This window comes from Choristoneura fumiferana, chromosome Z (assembly GCF_025370935.1).
Source record: "Choristoneura fumiferana chromosome Z, NRCan_CFum_1, whole genome shotgun sequence".
NCBI lineage: Eukaryota > Metazoa > Arthropoda > Insecta > Lepidoptera > Tortricidae > Choristoneura > Choristoneura fumiferana.
Window position 1 is genome coordinate 30,240,407 of NC_133472.1, and position 21,587 is coordinate 30,261,993.

Sequence of the window (21,587 nt, forward strand, 5' to 3'; positions counted from 1 at the left end):
GACCCGCCGCTCTCTCTACTACTAGTTGGAGCGGTCTGAGCATTGAGCAGCCAGGGGCGCACGGCGCACAGCCGGCCAGAGCCGACGCCGCGCGTGGCCCGTGGCGCGTCGGCAACCCGCGGACCTGCTACTACTGCCCGCTACGCAGCGACCCGCCGCTCTCTCTATGACTAGTTGGAGCGGTCTGAGCATAGAGCAGCCAGGGGCGCACGGCGCACGGCCGGCCAGAGTTGCCGCCGCCCGTGGCCCGCGGCACGTCGGCGACCCGCGGACCCGCTACGCAGCGACCCGCCGCTCTCTCTACTACTAGTTGGAGCGGTCTGAGCATTGAGCAGCCAGGGGCGCACGGCGCACAGCCGGCCAGAGCCGACGCCGCGCGTGGCCCGTGGCGCGTCGGCAACCCGCGGACCTGCTACTACTGCCCGCTACGCAGCGACCCGCCGCTCTCTCTATGACTAGTTGGAGCGGTCTGAGCATAGAGCAGCCAGGGGCGCACGGCGCACGGCCGGCCAGAGTTGCCGCCGCGCGTGGCCCGCGGCACGTCGGCGACCCGCGGACCCGCTACTGCCGCCCGCTACGCAGCGACCTGCCACTCTCTCTACTACTTCTTACTAATCACCATCAGTTATTCTGACTGATGAATCATACGTGTATACTATTTACAGTTCTAATGCCAAAACCATCTGTCTGACTTTGCCTTACTATCAGTATTTATCTTTACAAATTCTACAATCGCTGTGTAGTCCAAATCGTCTTATCATTTAACGTAGATATGCTTCTGTTTTGGCTGTTATTGATTTTTATCGCGAGTCCTAATTTTTATGACTCGTCGGGTAATGGGAACGTAAACGTATGAAATATGGCAACGTCCGCTAATGTAGAGTCACCTGTCTATGCTAGCTCTAGAGTTGCGCATCGCGATTGTGATTGGGCAAATGTACGATGCGGGCGCGGAAGCGGGTGGCGGCGCGGCCCAGTGGGCGCGGGCGGCCGGCACGGCGGGAACGCGTCGTTTTGCGGTACAGTGAGAGTGGTGTGGAAGCAGCATAGTGGTGCGGCGAGGGCGAGTGCGGTCGATGAGCCCGACGCAGAGGGCAGCACGGAGCCGCCGCGGGGGGCGCCGCACGCCCCGCTGCCCGCGCACTCCGCGCGGCCGCGCCGCGCGCTCACTAATGCGTCATACCGCCATCGAGACTGACGCGGCCTCTCCGCTGCGTGCACGCGACACTTCGCGCCATGTGAACTTCAGTGTTGACTTATATGTAGATACAAGAGACTCGCCGCCTCAATTGATACTCTCATTAGGCTCGCCCTTTAAATATATCATTAACGGACAGTGACTTTGGTGCATGTGAGCAGACTTAGAGTGATGCATCGTAGCAGCGCACGTGCTCAGGACTCGTCGCCATATCTGAGTAAGTAGGGAGTTTATTTTAAAGTGTGACTACATATTGCCGTTAATAAGGCAAACCGTTTAGCGGCGAACAGGCAGTGCGCGTTATTTTGGCAGCATGCGGCGGCGCCGGCCGCCCGGAATGCGGCCTCCGCCCCGCCGCGGAGCGTTGCCGGCGCCGCGCTTGCCGGCGCCGAGCGCGCCGCGCGTAGCGTACTAAATAAAGGCGGGGCGCGGCTGCGTGCGCGCGCACCCTCCCGCGTCCTCCTCGTCCTCGGGTCATTGACTCCGCTCCGGCCGCCAGCCACTACTGCCGAGTGCCGACGCTGCCGAAGACAACAATATTCTCAGAAACGGCACCGCGCTCTTGGCCCCCGAGCGTTAAGTTAAAGGTGGGCTGGCGCCTCTCCAATGTCAATGCCGATGGTAGGTGGCAGCGTGTGAAGTAGTGTGCGTGTCACATCGAAACACTGCGTTCGTACTACTTATTTGCTTTGCTGCTGCGGCTAATGACCCCTGTCCTGCACCTGGCCGCGTGTGCGACAGCTTCGCAACCCCTCACTAATTCGATACAAAGCAAACTGAGCACAGAAGACCCGTTCTTTTATCAACTCGGAACACGTTTTAAAAATAGCTGTCTAAACGTTTTATTTCCTGTCAATGTGCCAGTCACTTTGCTCGCATCGCCTGGGTGTTTGCGTTTCACCTGATATACATACTACCTACTTTAATAAGTTCTTTTCAAAAAAAATCCCGTACTGTTTTTCGATTATCGTTAGTAGGTAAAGCTTTTATTTTATCTTATCGCAGAACCCACAATTCACACACACGCGTGGAGAGTAGCTAAATTGTTTTGTTGGATGTCGTAGTAAAGATAGAACATTAAATTTGGTTCGCGAAAATTGCCAGTTGGTTGTTTCTGCGTGTACCGTGGGATGTAGCAACTCTGACTTCCCAGGTCACTCTGACTAAGATAGGGTAGGTAGCTGTTTACGATAAGTTTAGTGTTGCGCTTACTAGATGCAGTATAAACAACTAAACTGTGACTCAGGCGGACCTAAGTAGTGTTGAGCTGGGAAGGTGGAGTCGCCCCACATGTGACAGTAACGGAACTTCATTCATAGGTACCTATGATCATACATAGCATCAATAAACTTACTCTTGCATACCAAAGACTTTGCAAAAACTCTGAGTACCTATACAAACTACTAATTCACGACATGTAATTAATTTTACCTGATCAAGTTTTTTATCAAATTAGAATTTTATTCTTAAAACATTTATTTGGAAACTAATGGAACATCAAAGTTTATCTTTCATTGCAAGAGCGCTAACTTTAATTATACGTTACAAAACCCAATAGGTATGTACCTATGTTAAATTATTTTCGCGAACTGGTACCGTTATACCACAAGTCGCAAGTAGGTACTTACCTTCAATGATGTTATTGTAATACGATGACACGGAACCTACTTAGGTTCGTAAATGGCGCCATTTTCTACATCAGAGGTTTTTATACGGAACCATACATTTCAACTTTGACTTTCTTTCTACAGCTTGGGAAGGAAGAATAATAATAAAATTGAGCGGGTAGCTATTTGAGCAATTTTTGAATTAATCAATCAGGTATCGATGTATTATGCTTTCTGCAATACATCCAGCCATTTTTTTAAGAACCCAGCTTTACATGATTCGTGGAAAGCTAAAAATAAATGGTGAACTTCCCGGTTGAATGGCGTCGCTCGCGGCGAGCGCGGGGAGTGGCAGGCAGCCATTGCCCTCGCCCGGTTTGTTTACAAGTCGACCGCGCGCGGTCAGCGGGATGTGCGCCCTACGCGCAGCCCGCAGGGCGCACAGTCGCACCCTCACGGCGCGCGCGACCCCTGCGCTCGCGCCATCTGCGCGCGCACGATAAAAATAAACTGCCGCCGACATATACTGCCTACCTAGCAGACATAAAAACTGGCGTCGGTCGGATCCGCCCGTCGCCAGGTGCAATGCGACCCTCGCTCTGCCGAAGATGTGACTAGTGCTAGGTCAGTTATTGTAGTGAGATGACGCGGGCGAAGACCCCGCGGGCGACCCCGTGCCAATGACCAGCCCGCCTCGCCGGGCCTCTCGGCTACTCGACTCGGGGCTACAACTGGGCCACGTGCTACCTCTGACTCATAAAATGAACCTATACGCCAGGTCAACTTAATTCTTAATTATCGTGGCTTCGTTTCACAAGTACTCGTAATGATTCGTTTATTAAACATTAAAATACATTCTGGGAACCTAGTCATAAAATATTACCAGATCACTGTACTTAACGATCGAACTCGAACCTGCGATGAAACGACTCTAAAATAGTGACGCGAGAATTACCTAGGTACTTAATAAGCTGTAAGTTTGTCTGAAAAACTATAACAATTAAATCTTATTTCAAATGTACCGGCATCGACGACGTAAGTATAATTGTCAGGTAGATCTACCTTAGTAAAGTATATTTGTATCTTTGCGATCTAAAATGTCGTTAATTAGTCCCAGCGTTTTTCTGTGCATCTATATTTCAGTTTGTATTTTCTATATGGGTTTTACGGGATGACCGTAAAAGTAACAAAAAATTGGAATTGAAATAAACAACATATAGATTCCAAAAACCAATCTTACCTTGGTAAACGACAAGACAGCCCGCTCTACTCGTTAGCTAGGCTCGTCTTTTCATGCGTTGGAGACACGTACTAACAGCTAAGTACCAAAAAAAGGAGAAGGTAGTTATACAACGAGTCTCTGACCATGGGGCTTTAACTTCAAGGTTCACTTATAATCGCATAACTGTACTTTTGTTCTGCACCTTTTTAAAAATATGATCACTGTTAATACTAAATTGACAGCACATTGGTAAATGAATGGTAAATGTATATTTAAGAGTAAATGTCACAAAATAATTAAAGGACCCGCACCCAGAGACAACCGCCATGTCCGATACACTGATTTAACGACGGAACTTTACGGATCAATAAATTATCTAAATTGGAGTCATTTCAAAATGTTACAAAACAAAGCTACTTAGCTTAGTTATGCGAGTAGAATCAACCCCTGAATTTAAAGCCCTATGGTCAGAGACAACCTGTATCGGTATATAACACTTCGCTCTTTTTGAATTAGCAATCAACCTATATGTTAAAACAAACTTTTGCCACCAAAAACTTAGATTTACAAATTAACAAACACAACAACTAAGAGAAGAACAGAAAAATAATATCACAACAGTACCTATACAGGGTATACGGTATACAGTGTACATTTCGATCGGTTAGTATGGGGAAATCATACGTACGACATAAGACATACGAAGATCTGTTTTTGGGAACCATGTCATCGATTTTAGTAACAAGAAAAACTGCATTCATACATACTTAAAAAAAATTGTACGCATAGGAGTCGGGCCCGGACGTTTTGAAAAATAAAACTTATTATTAAAGGATATGAAATACAATGCATTTCAATCTTTTTAGATATTGTCTTTCATATTAACATTTTTTGCTTATGACCTTACATACAATACACTATCGATATTCGAAGAGTTTCGGTTTGTAACCTTTGATTTCGGCTGTACCACTGAAACGAATTTGAAACCGAAGCAAAATGTAACATTTTTTTAATATGGAAGTGAATGACAGTTCTGGCGGACGTACCTTTTTGTGCTACAAGTAAGAAACTGAAAAAAGACCGAAAACTTCGCGGTTATAAATTTGGCTCCCAAAAGTTATGCACGCCTCCTGAAAAAGGGCAAACTCGGATTACACGCATTGAAAAGGACCTAATGAAGGTATTAAAACAATTTCCAGTTTGCTGTAAATCAGTCCCTCAAAACGCTTTTAAGGATTCTATTCTATTGTGCACTCTACTACTGCATAATGTTGAACCTATGCAGTTTGCGAAATAACTACTAGACGCAAATTAGATACTGGAATTAACGGTTTTTCTCTCGATAACAAATGCTGTCGATCGCGTGGAGCAGTTATTGTTAATGCAAAAAAACTAATAACCAGAACATAAATTGTATTGCTCACCGTTCAGGTCTTAATTTCTTCGCTATATTTAGTGATAAACTCAATGATGAGTCTGTTAGAAGCATCTTAGCCTTGAAAAGATTAGTAAACTCAAAATGGTTATTAATCTGTCATCTCCCAGGATAACAGGATCAAAGGAATTTGGGCACAAATTTTTGCCTCTGGGAGAGGACAGGTTAAATGGAAAGCAAAATAATTATGTAAATAATGTTTTTGTCGATAATATTTTTAAGTACAATTTTATGATTGTTCGACAATATGGAGCTAAAGTTATTCTCGCCTCATCGTGGTTACGTTACGTAACACCTGTGGATATGTTGCTCAGGGCCTCAAAATGTAAAGATGATAATTCATCTTCAAACAAGAAGTCATTGTAACGAGATACTTGATAAGTCATCCAATATTGAGCTGAAAGCTAGTCCGAGCAAGCAAGACCACCGGTGTGACATAATTCGGCGTCAACAAGTGCCGATACCGGGAGACGGGGTGAGTGCGCGCGCACAGTTCGCCCCACATAGGTATTCGCCTCTTAAGTTCGGTACGGAGCGCACCCTTCCAACGAAGCTGCGCGTCTCGTCTCGTCGGTTTCTCGGAACCGTAGCATAGTTTGTCACGTGGCTCGCGACTCGGTCTCCGTGCTCGGGCTGCAGCCGCGAGCTACTTACGCACCTGATGTTTGATCAATAATCGTGGCGCACACTAGCTTCACACTCAATCATTCAAGTAAGATCCTTTTACAAAGTAGGATGTTACGCGTACATCTGGTCCTAATCAATAATCGTTCTTTTTGCGATGAATTTGTATGGTCTCATTAGGTGTGCGATCGCAGGCCTCGCGGGAAGTGGAGTGTAACGAAGCTATCGGAGTGGCGGGCCACACGCAAGGCGCGGTATGTGAAGAAAGCCAGCCTCCGCGCCGCGCTACATGTCGCATCCGGATACGAATACAATCCCGCAAAATGCACGGCCCTTCATTCATTTTTCTTAATGGAATAATGCAGCGGTAACGAACGAATATGTTATTGATATTACAGAACACGTTATCAACAAAAACGATAGGTACCAATAACGTTAACGACCATTATCTTCCACCTGTAAAGAAGCTTAATAGGTAGGTATGTGTTCAGCATTTCTCTAAGCTATAGCAATCGTTTTTAAAAAAACGAACTTAAACGTTGTCACAAAACAAAATCACCACAAATTTACATTAAATTAATGAAGTTGAAAAAATTGGTGTACGATTTCACTTTATTATTACTTACTCGGTATAGTTTTAGCTTGAGGGTAAAAAATAAACCCAATTGGCTTCACTTCGATATCGAAGATCCCCCAAACGCTTGTTAAACTCATGCTAGTTTATTCTTAGATCAGAAAACTCAAGTTTTGCTGAAAAAGTTCTGTAACTTTTTCCAATATCTATCATCATTACCTAGGTAATAAAACAAAAGTCGTAAACTGCATATTGTTAACCTAAGGGGAGCAGATAAATGTGAAGCTGTAGATTTCAGGAATGCGCCTCCAAAAGTTACTAGTCATAGAAAAGTGGTTTACAGTATTACGAGTATCCTTACAAATTGATTCGAGTAAAACATACGTTTAATACTTGCGTACCCACAATATTTGTACCTAAGTACATAACTCAATCTTAATTAATTTCCCCTATAGGTTTCCTTTCGCGTTAGTTTGCCTTTTCTTCTAGTAGAGCCCTGGCTTTGATGGGCTTTTAGTTGTCAGCAGCTACCCACACACGCTTTATGTTATTGCACATTCAACGTTATTTTTAACGTGACGTAGACCATGTATATTCATTTACTTAATTAATCATTTACCGTGTTATAATAAAAACTCGTTGGACATATTTAAGGCATTTCTAAGACGTGTTAAAGTTTTGTGTAAAAAACAGTTTTAACGTAAAACAACTACATTAATTGCAAAGATAGTGAGAGTTTCGTTTTCGGGTAAATTTGTTAAATAAAATTAGCCTAAGTAGTTCTTCTTTTATTCAGAGCATAAGATACATAGAGTTGAGATAGAGTTACTCGTACAATGCATCCGAGTCATTGATTCAATGTTCTGCCATTTAATATCCAGAAAGCGAGTTACGGTTAAGTCAAGTTTATAATTAACGTTTTCTTTTTGTTACCTTGTTATTGTGATGTATTTGAAAGGATTGTTGAACAAATGTCAGCTTCTGCGGCAGCTCGAAGCGTCAAGTTACGTGACTTGGGTTCATATTACAAAATCTGAATGAATAACTTAGAATGCGTAGGCGGTCATCTGCATTGTCGCTGCTTCTAATTTGCAGCCGTTTAGAATGCGAACTTACGACTTCTTTGAATTTCAAAATTGCAATCGTTTATGTAGGTAAGTGCTATTCGTTCGTGACGGACTGATGGTTCATGGACCACATAACATATTGTTCCAATGTATCTTATTTTGAGGAGCAGAGCATCATCTCCTAGTTTACAGTTTGTGTTCACAATCTTCGCTGTCACGACTTCAGGTGGTGTTATTAACACCTTATGGATACGTGCATTGGACGGCTGCGTGTGTACTTCGATGTTATGAATCCGACTTATGGTTTATGATGGTACTTTTGTCGCTCACTTGTACTCGTATGTACCTAGGCACTTTACTCGTAAGCAGGAAATTATTGAAGTTCCAAGCAGATTCTGTGTCCCTGTTATCTGTCATTTGACATTCCACAGTACGATTGTTATTTCTGTTTATTGGACTTTAAAAATGGAGGAGGTTCTTAATTCGTCGGAATCTATTATCTCGTGATAACAGTTCACAGGTAGCTCTGCCGTGGTTGTTGTTTTAGTCATTAAGGCCGTCATGCAGGAAAAAAATAATCTAGATTTAGTAGTTAATCCAAGCTTAAGCTTGACAGTTCCATACAATTTGACACTACTAAACTGAGCTTAACGCTAACTCGAGATTTATGTGTTTACTGCAAGTGGGCCTTAGATTACCAATGTAGTCAATGTCATAAGACAGACTCCTTAGACTTAGTAAGCCGGGCTAATGTTTCAGGCGATTTAAATACACGCCGCTTTCCACTATAGTTGATTTTCGTGTCCTCTGTTTACATTCAAGCAGCATAGCCCGCGGCCCGCGATGCAGATCGCAGCATTCTCGCAGCGGCTCTGGTTAGGATGTAAGTACAAAAAAGTGCATACGCAGAAGTCTCAAAAAACGTGATTCTGACCACGCGACGTTCCGTTAATGTGCGAAGTAGAGCGGCGCCGCACGCCAGCACGAACGACGCGATGGGGACGCGTGCTCGCGAACGCACCGTACAACGGAACGGTAACACACCGTTGCCTCTCAATGAATGAATTTACAACGCAACCAACTAATCCAATTAACCTACACAATTGTAACGTAACCTTTCGCTACTGAACATTTGGCACCTATATTATTGTACATTAGTGACTAAATAATTACTGCTAATTACAAAATGAACTACATATGTAATTTAATCGTGTCAATTTCCGGGTCAATGTTATAAGGACTGCTAACATTACTAGTGCAGGAGTGCGAGTTGGTTTATTCAACTCTGTATTAAAAATGTTATGAATGCGTTAGGGGAAAAGGATCGTTTGATTGGTTTTCGGCAGGTAAAAGCTCAGGTAGTGACTGCAAAGTCACCCTCCGACCGAACACAAAAAACCGACCCGGAATTGTGCAACTTACTGGTTTCGATGTTTAGGAGAAGGAATGTGCGAGTGATCAGGAATTTATTTAAAAAAAAACTTTTGTAGGTATACCTACTACTTATAGCTTTTGGGGCTACAGTATACTGTAGCCACACGATTACGATTTGTCTATAGACAAATCGTAAAGTAAGCTTATAATAGCTACTTATTATAAGCGGTCTATTATCAATGGTCCATGTTTTTTTTTTATACGAGTAAGCTGAGAAACATTACCAGGAAGTTTGAATGGAAGTAAGTAGGTACATAATATAAATAAGCTTACTTTATATTTGGGTATATGGACTAACTCAACGCTTGGGCTGCTACAAGCTGTGCAAGCTATAAAACAACTGTTTGAGTAAATATATAAATACAGTTTAAAGTGAAGATAAAATAGATAGGTAAAAACCTAACTGGAAAAGTAATAAATATGTACTCAAATTTTCCACGATATACGATACGAAATACCCACAGCCCTGTACAAAAAATAATAAGTTGAATACTTATTCTCGTGTGACAGAAAACAATGGATTTATAAAGCTTTATGCTTAATATTCGGACGGAATAGGTACAAAGTTCTAAACTACTTGTACAATTTAATTTATCTTATTTGTAAAAGGAAGGCGGAGGCGCAGCTGCAACGTGCAGATGATCACATTCAAGTCCACTTAAAAGCACCCGCGCACTAAACCACGTTAAATGCAGACTCGTTGAAATTCTGCTCTAGAAGTGTTCAGTTGTATCAAGAAGACACGCGTAATGCAGTAATTAGCTCCTTGTATTATTATTTGGATCGTATTACCTAATACAAGTGTGAGGATTCGATTAATTTTTTAAAACGTGTTTCCACTACGCGTCGTACCTATATACTGCCGTCCTCAAGCTAAAAGGCGGCTAAGTGACAAAATCAAGTTTTGTGATAGAGTCGAAAAACGCGGTAATTATTATAAATCGATGCTAGTTGACATCTATAATTCATAGATTTTACTCATCCCAACCTATATACGTCCCACTGCTGGGCACAGGCCTCCTCTCAGAACAAGAGGGCTTGGGCTATAGTTCCCACGCGGGCCCAGTGCGGATTGGGAACTTCACACGCACCATTGAATTGCTTCGCAGGTTTGTGCAGGTTTCCTCACGATGTTTTCCTTCACCGCAAAGCTCGTGGTAAATTTCAAATGTAATTCCGCACATGAATTTGGAAAAACTCAGAGGTGCGAGCCGGGGTTTGAACCCACGACCCTCTGTTTTAGATTTTACTAGTATCTATAATTTACCGATAAAAACTTGCATCGATTAAAAAAAAACGCGTTTCTCGACTCCATCTCCAAATTTGATTTTGTGACTAAGTCAGTATACGGCAGTACCTATAGTTTTCTAAACTCTGTTTTTTAATGAGGGCTATCGCGTATGAATTTGCCGCTAGAGGCGCTAGTGTAGTGAGGTCTCCGAAATGTCAAATGTCACTGTTTTTGGATGAGTTACGCGGGTTTATTTATAATTAGAATAATTTTGTGAATATTCTGCAGTACCTGAAATTAATTATGGCAAATATGCGTTACGGGGCAATTAATGTTTGTGTTTTAAGACAGTTTTGTCTTTCGGAAACCTTTGTTTTCGCAATTTTGAAAACCGTAAATTTTAAGTTACATCATACCTATAATAAAAATATTTATACGGAATCCTCGGTGCGCGAGTCGGACTCGAACTTGGCCGCTTTTTTTTTCGAACAAAACGGGACTACGCAATCTGTGGCATGCTTAATATTTTTATGGTGATTTAAATGTAAATTTTGTTTTCACTTTACTTCAGGCAGGACTTTTGTCTACAGTGACGCCAACGGGAGTGCGAAAACGGTAGCCCTCATTCCGTGGAATACTGACAGATGTCAAATTTTTACGTTTCAGAGATAACAAACATTTTTTAACTCTAAATTTCTTTATTACTAGACTTTACCCACGCACAGCTTCGGATGCGAAAATCATTAGATACTTACAGCAGTTGAATTGAAATTCCGTGATTTTACAAAATTCCCGTGAGAATTACATCGTTGGTCTTTACTGACATTGCATTATAAACAACAGTACCTAGGTACCAAATTTCATGACTCCATAACCAACTGATGAGATTTCGAAATTTTATCTCGATCCCGTGAGTATATCGAGTAAAAAAGTAGCGCATGTAGCTATTATTGGGCCTGGTTGGGGTTCTTATTTGATTAATTTTAATAACAATTTTAATTTGTCCACAGAAATGGCCCCCGACATTACATGAAGGATTAATGGTGCTACTTTTGAAATAGTCAACGCTGGAAGCAACCCTCAGTCACTAGGTGAGCACCTTTTTTTAATCGGCCCTTTGGGTTGGTAAATGTTTATTTTTGACAACTTTCTTTGCACTACGCTTTGCAGTATTCGTGAATCTGCTATATACATAGGTATCGTTATATTACACCCCCATCCCATGAAGCAAAAATCAAAATCAGAATCTGGTGCATCACATTAAAATTTCTGTTAAGACACTTAACGAAAAGCACCGTCCAAGTATCTTCGCAAATTCTCTCTTTGCTTCCATGTAAGTAAAAGAAAAGCAATGATGTCGTCAACATAGAGTACGTGAAGCGCATGTTGCACTCGGCTCAAGGTAAAAATATATAGGGTCGAAATTCGTTTTATATTCGGTTTAACCGAATTTCGACAGCTTGGGCCGTACTTCGGCATTCGCCCGAAATTAGGTGTAAATGTCGAACATTCGGCCCTAGAAAAAAAGAACCTAATTGCACTATTTCGAGTGAAATTAATAGAAAACATGTCTGTCATATCAGTAAAATATGCAACAAAAATGAAATAAATAAAAGTAAGTACCTACCTATTCTTCTAATAAACATCTTGATTACAATTCGTAAATTGAATTTAAAATAAAAAACCTTTTTGGTTCACAATTTTGAAAAACTGAACGTAGAGTAAGATTAAGTAAGTATTTTAATTATTAAAGAGTGTTTTCAACAATGAAATTTAACATTACTAGAAGTAGGTACTTAATTGAACCGAATTTTGTATTTTTACCGAATGTTCGGCCGAAGTTCGTATTCGGTTCAAACCACATTCGGCCCATCTGTAATATTTAAACCAGCATTATTTCATTTTTTTGTCTATTAAAGTTAAGAATTGTGCGCGTAAATGTATTAGCTAAATAATGCGATCAAAATTATCATGATAGAAACAAACCAATTCCGTAAAAAAAATAGTTCAATACTTAGGTATATGTTTGATTGTAAAAATAAAGTATGTAAGTACAACTTGGACCGTCTACGTCACAGTTTTGAAACTCAAAAAAATGACTTATTCACAAAAATCATTAAGTTTCTTTAGCGTATCATCTATTTATCTAATTATTTTCCTTTGATATGAAAACAATAACAACAAAAAGTATTATACTATATGCAACTACTGTGGGTTTTTAAATTCAAACTATATAAAGACATATCAACACTAGGCAAATTTCAAATAATAGCATATACCTTACCTACCTAGTAAACAGGAAATATAGCGTATCGGTATTTACCTGTGGTATTTACTTATAATTAATACAACTTACAAGTAGGGGAGAGAAACTACTTTATAAGTAAATATATCTTATTGTACAAAGATAAAATTAAAATTCCTTGTAAAAATATTATTTATAAGTTGTGTACTTTGTTTTATTGACAAAGCGTAATTGACGTGTTATCCTTATATGGACGTTAATAAATTAATTATTAACAACAATGACTATTGATTTAGAACAATGGTAAGTATCTGTTAGCTCTTTGCTTAACTCGTAGGTATAAAGGTAAAACACATGTGATGTATGTATGTGCGCTGAGAACAATAGCCGAGCGAGAGTCGGATATTCCACAGTGTGCGCTTATTTAGCCGGCAGAAAAACAAAACGCGCCATTGTTGCTGCATTCCGATATTAAGTGAAGTTGTAGGTGGTTGTAGTAAGGCTGCGACGCCGAAAGTGGCATGCTTAGCGGCAAGTGCTTCGGTAGCCGCTTATGCTCCATTCAAGTTGCCGTCGTACTTAGTAGGTACGTTAGAGAGAACACAGCCGCTCGTGATTGGCTGGAGATACGCAGTTAACATGAATCAGCGACTTTAGATGCGTATTTCTAATCCGATTTCGTGCTGCTGTTCTCTATGTACCAGCTTGTTTATTTGGGTAGAGTAAGATGACTGACTGAGTCACTAAGGTTACGTGGAGGAATAAACCAAGGGCGCGTTAAAATTTAGCCGGAAAACTACACGGTTTGAGCATCGAGGCGCAAACCGTGTTTTTTTACGGGTTTTTCTTTTGTGGTCATGCACGTCAATGTGAGCGGCTCCGTATAATCTCATACATTTAGCTCTCTCTTGGTGCCTCAATGCTATGTGCTTTAAATGTCTATGGCCACACGCTAGTGATGTGTGTGTGCAGCTTGCAATGTGATCTTAACTTTATTCGCATAAACGAAGAAGTGAAAACAAAGCACGCAGTCGCATCACGGTTATAAAATCATTAAGTCCCTTCCACAATAACAGTGGCCAACTTATGACTACAATATTTAAAAAACAAACTCTCTATTAATATCCACCGACCGAACAGTTGCAAACAACACCCTTCCATCGCAATATATCCTCGAAACAGCAACATTTGCCAGGAAAAACCTAATTTTCAAAGAGTCTTTGAAAAGGATCTTCTTTTTGGTTTAATTAAGTAAAATTAAAATATTTTGTTTTGTAACTACCGTACTTACCTAACCTATGTTTTTCAATGTCTTCTGGTATTTAATAAAAATATTTCCACATTGACAAAATTACTGCAGGAAAAATAAACGAATTAATACTAAGCCACCGCGCACTAGTGCAACGGAAATTACCTACTTTATGCACGCTCTGCCAAGGGTCAGAGTAAACAAACACACATTCAGCTTGCATAAATACATAAGCAGAGAATGAGCAATTGTGATTGACAGTTGCTAATGAAAATGGCTTTCTGCGAAGATAGTATCTGCTTACTTCCTTAAACTGCACCTAAGGCACTGCTTTGAGGAAAACAAGCGCTTGCTCCGCAAAATATTTAGGTTTTTTGTTGTTGTAAGAATATTAAGTTTATTTTTAAATATAACTACTGAAACCTACAAAAGGATACATTTGATTGATAACTTAAAATATTTCCTGGGATAGAGTTTATTAGCGTATATCCGAGGAAATAAGTAAATACGTATAAATAATTCTAAATAAAAATATGTCATGTTTACTTGGTAATTGATATCGTTGCTGAATTAAAGTGTGAGAAGGTTATTTTCAAGTCCATTGTGGACAATGCTAAGTTCTAACCTTTGTTAGTACTGGATAATAATTACGGTTAAAGACTCTTCTTAGCTCTTCACTTCAAGCAATTGCATTCATTCGTTAAAAAAAACGTGTTTTCTAATACCGAGCAATATACGAGTGAAAAGATCGGGAATAGAATATTTCGCATTGTTACAATAAAACCTTTTTTTCATTTGAATACTGGCCTCTTAGAATCTTAATGACATTCAAACAATTAAAAAAAATGTTTAAAAACAAAAACTATGTTGGTTTAAAGTTGACACGTCGTTAACAGTAATGGAGCTCACGCGCGAACATTTCCGTGCTTTTTCCGTGCCATAATTTATCACAATTTTCGTCGCGGCTTATCTCAAGATAAATGTCTCAGCGAACGTGTTTCGATTTATGATGTTGAAGCACCGAGTCAAACGACAATATACCGCTGGTATGCAGAGTTCCGACGCGGTCGTGTGTCGCTCAGCACTGTTCCTTCTGCAGGTCGACCAAGAACAGCGGTCACGCCCGAAAACATCGCAGCTGTGCGATCTAATATATTAGATGACCGTCATGCGACATACGAGCAGATTCGGGCTGTTATCAGTATCGGAATGACTGCAATTCAGTCGATATTACATAATGAGCTGTGTGTAAGAAAGCTAGTTTCCCGCTGGGTTCCCCACAATTTGTCCGAAGAGCAAAAGGCGGCTCGTGTAGATTGGTGCCGGAATACTCTGCAACGCTTCAACGGAGGGAAGTCAAATGCCGTTTATATCGTCTCAGGTGACGAATCATGGATTTATTCATACGAACCTGAAAGAAAACATCAGTCAGCAGTTTGGGTCTTCGAAGACGAGGTCAAACCAACGAAAGTGGCTTGCTCCCGCAGCGTGTCAAAGAAAATGGTCGCTACGTTTGTCTCGAAAAAGGGGCATGTTGCTACAATTCCTTTACAGAAACGCAGAACGGTTACCGCTGAGTGGTATATCACGGTTTGTTTGCCAGAAATTGATAGCCGAACTCCGAAAAAATAACCCGAAACGTCGCATCATCTTACATCACTATAATGCGAGCTCCCATACGGCTCGGAAGACAAATGATTTTTTGAAGCAGGCAGGTCAACGGTTTGAAGACCCCGAAGCAGCTGTGGAAGTGGAAGTGTACAAATCAGCCATTTTGTCAACATCAACTTCAGACTGGAATTACGGTTTTAATGATTGGTTTGCACGAATGGAAAAGTGCATTAAGTTGAACGGAGAGTACTTCGAAAAACAATAAAATACAATTTAGCTATACCGTGCATGTGGTTTTTCTTATTCCCGATAATTTCAGTGTGCCTCTCGTAAACCTAAATAACCACACGGACGAACTGTAAATAGAAACTGCGCATATTTCTCAGAGATGTAAAACTCGTTGACTTTTAACGAATACAATAGAGGAAGGGCATGAAGGGTTATCGTCATTCTAAGAATTAATTTTACTCAATGTCAAGTGAACCAATTCTAAATTATAGGGAACACGGGCACAGTTAAAAATATCTTTTTGAGGCAGGTTTCGCCCGTGACCCGCGGCGGGAATCGTATTGGCGTCAATCTTTTTAATCCTGGCCGTTTGCCAAACTAGTCAGTGCTGTAACAATTCAACAATCCTGATATCCGCGTGTACGTATTCAGTATCAGAATCAGACAATAAAAAATCCTCACAAGTCAATATAAAGCATGTGAGCATGTTTTCCGCGCAGTAAGCAGTTTTACGTCTTAAAAATTACGTAGGTAATTAATAAATTCCATCTTCAGTCAAGCTACTTCATGCAACTAAGTGCGAAGTAACTTTGGCCATTAAATTATGAATGAAAATCTCTCGTGAAGTTAGCCACAAGCGGATTCCTCGTATGTATACGCAGTGCGGGGAGTGAAACAGCGAATTGCGTATTGCGGTACCAAAATAAACTAAGAACTGAAACGTAATTGTCGAAGTGACCAATCCTCTATCATATTACTTACAGTCCGCTCGCTCCTCCCTGCCTAGTCGTGGACTCTGGCAGATAAACTAATTTTATTTTCTTAAAACCTACTCATTACTCAAACGTACGTCGATAAGGTTTTTGTGTTGATTTTGGACACAGTTATCGAATAACATTACCCAAAGGATGTTAGGGATCCATTAGTTTAGTAGTATGGGTCCCTTTAGTTTACGCCTGCCTGTCCCACCTATAAAAATGCTGCAATAGTACATTGTGTCTTAAGGGCGGTAAATAAGGAATTACGAACGAGAGTCTATTAGAAGCCCGAAGTCGAAGACTGAGAGCTTTAATGAGTCGATGTTCGTAATTCTAGTACCGCCCGTGCGATATACAATGTTTTTCATCACATTTGCGAGTAAATTTTTATATTTCTAAACGAAAAAAAAATACAATTGTTCCAAATATTGGCGATACCTTAGGCTGCGCTCTTGGCAGCGCCGCCTTCCCCCTCCCCCTCCCGCAGTATGAGCTGCAACGTGCGTGTGCGTGTGGTCCTGCAGCAGCGCACGCAGCAGTATCAGTCCGGGTACTGATTCATTTACCGACCTTGGGCTTCATGACAAGAAAATATGTACGCGCAATGACTCATTTACCGACCACGTTTCATTAAGGTCGAGGGTTTTATTTGGGGGGTTGCAAGCAAGGTAGCCTGCATGTTACGACACTGTTTACGAGCAAGTGTGATGAAAAATATCAAAACAAAGTTGTAAAAGTTATGTTCACTCACACATAGAACTAATGCACAACCAATCAATCGATCATCATGATGTTGACATATATAACAAAAAATAATTCCCACATGCTCAGATTCTAGTCGCTGGCTTGGCAATCCTTTATGTGCTGAATTTTATAAATCGCTCATGGAAAGAGCATCGACACAATTGCTTTGTGACGATTACACAAAAAAGTGATTGAAAGATATCAAACCGTAAATTTAAAATTTAAAGCTTGTTTTCATGTACCATCAGCCAAATAAGTGGTCTACCAAGTTTATAACAAGTCCCTATCAAATGAATATGTCGCTAAAGTCGAACTTTCAAGTTGACAGACACGTCTATTGGCATTATTGTTTTATGACATGCAAACGATTATCAACTTTAAGGTGGTAGACCACATATTTGGCTGATGGTACCTAAATATGTTATTATTCTACTGGATGAGCTAAGGAAAAATAACTGATCTCTTTTTTACAACTTTGCATGGTCAGCGATTTATTCATGTCAAATTTGGCCCATCATAGTGATTAGTACATAACAATAATAATTATTAGTAGGTTATGGTCTGAAATCTCATTTCCTTATGTCAGAATACTACCTCTAATTAATAATTTGAGTTTAATGGCAAACGCGTCAGTTATAGATTAGGCCGATGACGTCTTTTGTACTTACTTGATATGGCGGCTCAGTTCATAACATGCCTGTTATCGGGTTTGTTGTACTCATCTTATTAGTATGTATAGTTTACTTCGTGATAAGTTTTTTCTACAAAAAATACTCAATAACGTTTTATATTTGATTTTATACTCCACTACTCGGTTCTCTTCGGTATCTCTAAAACTTGTGACGGATTTTTTTTTATATACAATTACTAGAGGAAGTTTAGTTAGCATAGTATTGATAAGTTATCTAGTACATACAATGACATGTACGCTACATTGTGTGCGCCCTTTTCCTGGTGTTCAAAGAACAGACGTTAACTCGTGAACACAATGCTACAGATTATGCTGCTACACTGGCTTATTTAATTTTGAGACTCAATTTTTATTAAGTCCGGATACTTTTAGTAGTATGACGGCGATGAGGCACTACCTTGCAACAGGTAATGTGTCTATTCAGATCTGTAAAGAAACCTAACTGACGCTTTTAAACGCATTTCTTCGCGGCATAAACCGCATTTTTCTGATTTTCCGTACTAAATTAACTAACGAACCTAACTCGTACGGCCGGTGCTTCCAACTTCACGGCATCCTTTAAGAACTGTCAATTTGGACTAATCCGGCAGATTAGAAGTGTCTTTGTTTGAATTACGTTTAATTGCTTCCAGCTGTATTTTCGCACTACAGATAAACACGTTGTCAATAGCGAGTAGCGTCGTAGTAGGTTTACGCTGAAATACCTTATTAGGTTTGCATTTCTAGCGTCGTAAACAACCTTATCTCGTGGAAAAAGAGATATCTAACTGACGGCTGCAGTGAATGAACGCATCACACCAATTAAGTCGATAAGCCCAAAGTCACGCTCGAAGCAAAACATACGCAGCATTGTATACTTGCACCATTGTATTCAACTCTGAATCTTATTTATGTTTCACGTCCATTCACTTTCGTATGAAGAGCGGTATCAAGCGTGTATTTTAATAAACAGGGCGATAATATAATAATATTTGGAAGTTTTTAATGCAATTCGGTAGCCTTCAACGACAAATATCAAATACTTCTTCCAGTTTTATGCGGTAATTACGCAGCGGTTGCGGTTAATTTTTCCAAAAAAAAATGTTACATCCATTTTGATGACGGCAAGTACCTGAGTTGTTCGATTATTATCGGAAGTCAATCGGATCATTGGAAAGGGTTAAAAATAAAGTTGCAAGTTTTAGACATTGTTAGTTACTTTCAGTTGAAGCTAATAAGGATGTTAAATAATAGATACACTTAATTACTTTTTGGAATAATAATGAATAGTAGTTTCTATACTTTTCTTTAAAAAAAACTCCTTATATTACTCATCGAATGTAAAAAATGCTTCAGTTTTTTTTTACAATTTAAAAATCAAAACGCCACTTTGAATTCTGGGAGCTACTTAGCTTCGCGCTTTTAGCTTTGCATCAACACACTGAATGCATTTTTGGCCTAAACCCCGGCTTAACAGTTTCGTAAAAAGGTCAGTGTCAATCGCTGCAAGAGCAAAGTCTCGCCGGATGGGCTTGAATGACGGCGGTTGTAAAAGTTGGCGAAAAAACGGGTGCCATTGAACCCGGCACGGCGAATGCACCGGGCCGTTAGCTTTATCCGAGGTCAGGTATCGTAATGAACTGCTGTCAATTCAACTGTCAGAGGAAATACAGCGTCGTAATTATTCAATCTGGCAGGCCAATATTTCGGCACATGATATTACGAATCGTTGATTTTTGTACTTCGCATTATTTAAATAGACACCAACGTCTCGTCTTTTAGCTAGCTGGCAACTTTTCACTATAAGCCTTTTGTGCTCTTGTTTGTGTGATTTTTGATTTTACAAAGTGTTGACGCACACTCTAGTTTATAGATGCTATGATGGCTAGTATACTGTGCAAGGTGTCATGCGATTTGACGGAACGGTGCGTTTGGTGGATATTATTTACTTTATTTATTTATCTATTTACATGCAACATGACGGTTGACACCATAACGTTACATTAGATACTTAACTAAAAAACTAGGGACACGTAACTCTCACTCATACTGCTTACAATATATGCACTACAATGGTCAATAGGTATATAATTTACAATAGGTAGGTACATGTTTCAAAGATTCAGACAATTGATCAAAGATTATGTAGGTACACAAAAAATGCATCACTTATATTACGGGGTATAACGTTTAACACTTTCGTGATTTTTAATCATGGTCAAAATCGGGACTTATCACGCTAAAACACACGAGTAATATTTGCCTCGACATCTCAACTACATTACAGTGGCCGTGGTCACGAGTAGACTCAACTGTGGTAAATATTCGAGGTCGAGGTAAATATTACTCGTGTGTTTTAGCGTGATAAGTCCCGTTTGTGGTATTTTGACTTATTGGGGTAGTTAATTTATTTGTATTTATTTCTATTGTATGTATTTTCACCTATTACTCAGTCAATTGTGGACCGATTTTCAAAATTATTTTTTTATTCATGAGTATTCTTCTGAGGTGGTCCCATTGTCACCAAGTCAAGATCTAATGATGGGATCCTAGGGAAATCGAGGGCAAACCTCAAAATTTATAGGCACACCTATGGTGATTTTGGCATTTTTAGCATTAAGACAAGCATTTACATTCAGAAAGTATCACTTGGTAAACTAGACCTGATGAAGAAGACCGTAGATGGCCAATGGAACTCGTCAAAGATAAGTAATGCTCGCGTGTCTATAAACGATCATGATTACTAAACCAAGAATACTAAGATAAGCGACTAAGAAGAAGCTTCAAGTTAATGATTCTTTCGACTTGATCTGATGCTGAAGCCGGAAGGTAGGCAACGGAACTCTGTTATAAAACAACGTAACTAAGCCGTGTTTGGGCTTAATGGAATCGTTGTGAAATGTTCTTTGGCAACAAATCACTAAAAAAAATTTTTACAGAAAAATAAAACAGACTCCAAAAAAATCCATCCATCCTGATGGGTCGTGTTGAGTCACCGACTTCGAGCAAGTAGGTACCTACCTAGAAAAATATTTTCAAGGATTTTATCGTCGATTCCATTTTTTGTTATTTATTTTTTATTTTTTGGAGTCTTGTTTTACTTATTTGTAAAAAAAAATCTTATTAATTAACAGACTAGATCGCGATTCGGGTCCGCTCACTGTTACAGAACTCATTCGGAATTTAGGACAGTGAGTCCTTGTTCCTTGTCATGCAATCTTAGCAAAATTTCAGCTTTGTGGGGTTTCGTATCCATTGGCAAAAACGGGATCCTTATACGATCACACCGATGTCCTTTGTCCATGTGAACTCGTCCGTCCGTCTGTTAAGACCCTGTTTTCTCTGTAACACGTTAATGTATTCTGAGCGGCAAAAAATCTGGCCCACAAATGTATGCAGAATCGGTAATTTTGTATGAAGGGTGGGCCTAATTTTTTGCCGCTGAGTATATCAAGAAGTACCTAATTAATATCAAATACTCAGGTCTGCTACTTCTTGGAGCAGTGAGCAATCAAAAGATACAGTCATTAAAGAAAATTTGCATACAAATCGTCGGGGAATCAAAACGTAAAGAGTAAGTACTTCCAGTTGTCATGAAGGTAGCTCTTCATAGGTACCAAAGTTATATTATGGCACAGCTAATAACAAAATTGAAAAAAATCTATATTTTTGGTCTGTCTAAATATGTCA

At 40.2% G+C, this 21,587-nt stretch overlaps 1 protein-coding gene across 2 annotated transcripts in view; it reads left to right on the forward strand.

The window, feature by feature from the left end:
• The first annotated feature begins 293 nt into the window (after positions 1 to 293).
• Positions 294 to 21,587, forward strand: part of LOC141433996 (uncharacterized) — a 50,678-nt gene continuing 29,384 nt past the window's right edge. Inside the window, exons 1-2 of one of the 2 annotated variants that reach the window (XM_074096188.1) lie at positions 294 to 1,415; positions 11,403 to 11,483. In XM_074096188.1, coding sequence (XP_073952289.1) covers positions 860 to 1,198 — 339 coding nt within the window. In that variant the 5' untranslated portion in view covers positions 294 to 859 and the 3' untranslated portion in view covers positions 1,199 to 1,415; positions 11,403 to 11,483. The remainder of the gene's footprint in view (positions 1,416 to 11,402; positions 11,484 to 21,587) is intronic. The other variant, XM_074096196.1, reaches the window with a different exon arrangement.